The sequence below is a fragment of the Trichosurus vulpecula genome, chromosome 1 (assembly GCF_011100635.1).
Source record: "Trichosurus vulpecula isolate mTriVul1 chromosome 1, mTriVul1.pri, whole genome shotgun sequence".
In the NCBI taxonomy this organism is placed as follows: Eukaryota; Metazoa; Chordata; class Mammalia; order Diprotodontia; family Phalangeridae; genus Trichosurus; species Trichosurus vulpecula.
Window position 1 is genome coordinate 288,910,738 of NC_050573.1, and position 2,259 is coordinate 288,912,996.

General features: G+C 48.7%; 1 protein-coding gene across 1 annotated transcript; it reads left to right on the forward strand.

Moving 5' to 3' along the window:
• The first annotated feature begins 578 nt into the window (after nucleotides 1-578).
• On the forward strand, nucleotides 579-1,650 carry LOC118831049 (WD repeat-containing protein 82-like). The gene is given in 3 exon segments (XM_036738223.1): nucleotides 579-1,026; nucleotides 1,028-1,235; nucleotides 1,238-1,650. Coding segments are annotated over 3 exon segments (939 nt in total). The 5' UTR covers nucleotides 579-612; the 3' UTR covers nucleotides 1,555-1,650.
• Nucleotides 1,651-2,259: the final 609 nt, after the last annotated feature.

Here is a 2,259-nt window from a genome sequence, read left to right on the forward strand (position 1 = left end):
CTGATACCTAAGCCAGGAAGAATGCAAACAGACAACCTTAACAACATTAGCAAAGTGGCAGAATATAAAATAAACCCATATAAATCATCAGCCTTCCTATATATTACCAATAAAGTTGTGCAGCAAGAAACAAAAAGAAGAATTCAACTTGAAATAACTTTAAACAATATAAAATACTTGGGATACCTGCCAACACAAACCCAGGGACTATACACATACAATTATGAAACACTTTTCACATAAAGTCAGATCTAAACAGTTAGAAAAATAGCAATTGGGTGGTTCCGCGCCCCCTGCTTCTGCCTCTCGCCCCAAAATGGCGGACACAATGAGCCGGAGCCGCGCCGGCTTGCCCTGAGGAGCTCGTGAGAAGAAGCCTCGCGGCCCAGGCCGAGGGACGACGACGAGGAAGGAGACGAGGAGCGGGACAGCGAGCCAGCCGCCTCGACTCTCCTTGGACGTGGCCTCGCCTCCTCCGGGGGCCCCGCCCCGGCCTCCTCCACCCCTCGCGGCCACCCTCCCTCCTTCCCGCCGCTGCCGCCGCCGCCGCCGCTTCCTCCGGCTCCCTGCCCCCTCCGCGGCCTCCTCGTCGCCCGGCTCGGCCCCGGCGCCATGAAGCTGACGGACATCGTGCTGCGGAGCTTCCGCGTGGCCAAGGTGTTCCGGGAGAACTCGGACAAGATCAACTGCTTCGACTTCAACCCCAATGGCGAGACGGTCATCTTGAGCAGCGACGACGACTCCATCGTCCTGTACGACTGTCAGGAGGGCAAACCAAAGAGAACACTGTACAGTAAGAAGTATGGAGTGGACCTAATCAGATACACACATGCAGCAAACACTGTAGTGTATAGTTCTAACAAAATAGATGATACAATCCGCTACCTGTCCTTGCATGATAACAAATACTTCCGGTATTTCCCTGGACACAACAAGAGGGTGGTAGCCTTGTCCATGTCACCAATTGATGACACTTTTATCTCTGGGTCGCTGGATAAAACCATCCGACTCTGGGATCTTCGGTCTCCCTAACTGCCAGGGCCTAATGCATCTTCAAGGAAAACCTGTTTGTTCTTTTGACCCAGAAGGGTTAATTTTTGCTGCTGGCGTCAACTCTGAAATGGTTAAGCTTTATGATCTTCACTCCTTTGATAAGGGGCCATTTGCTACCTTCAAAATGCAGTATGATAGGAACTGTGAGTGGACGGGCTTAAAGTTCAGCAATGATGGCAAACTCACCTTATATCTACCAATGGCAGTTTCATCCGCCTGATTGATGCATTTAAGGGAGCGGTAATGCACACATTTGGGGGGTATAGCAACAGCAAAGCTGTCACATTGGAAGCCTCCTTCACGCCAGATTCTCAGTTTATTATGATTGGCTCTGATGATGGTAAGATTCACGTCTGGAATGGAGAAAGTGGCATAAAAGTGGCTGTGTTGGATGGGAAACACACTGGTCCCATAACCTGTTTGCAATTCAATCCCAAGTTCATGACCTTTGCCAGTGCATGTTCTGACATGGCATTCTGGCTGCCTACCATTGATGACTGATCATTTGTCAGCAGTGTCTGCACATTGAAGGGCAGCCAATAAGAGAAGGAAAGGGACTGAGTATTGGGATTATGTTGTTCTCCTGACCGGAAGCATCCTTCTAGTTAGTCCTCATGGACATCACTATACATCCTTTTAAAAAAAAAAAAAAAAAACTCCTTTGCTGCATTCCTTCAAAAGGACTCTCGGTGCTGCAGACCTGAAGTTGGATCCGGATTTTCTAGTTGTGGCCTGTATCAAGCTCCTCCTGAGGGGTGAGCTGTGTCAGGCTCATGGGCATCAGTGCGGACCCTTGGCATAGCTTCCTCTTTTGAATGTATAGGGAGCCTGTAAAATCTTGACTCCACATATCTTCTTTCCTGCACCCTGTCCCCATAAATGCATGGAAATCTAGTTCTGGTTTTGAGGTACCAGTGCAGTTTCCCCTTTTCCCTCTGCATGTGTCATGATTGAATTTTCCCAGTATTGTCGTGGCTTTATTCCATAGCCATCATGTTTCTTCTGTGCCAAAAGTTTAAAAATAATCAGTTCAGATGTCCTAGGTACAGAGGGAAGGACAGAGCTATGTAAGGTCTTGGTTTGCAAGGAACTGGAGGAACTCTGCAGACTGTTAGGGTGAGGGTGCCAGGTATGGACTTAGTTGTGTGGCTAACTCAAACCTGGTTCAGTCTGTTTCTTACTGACACGGGGAGCATAGAGAGGCCA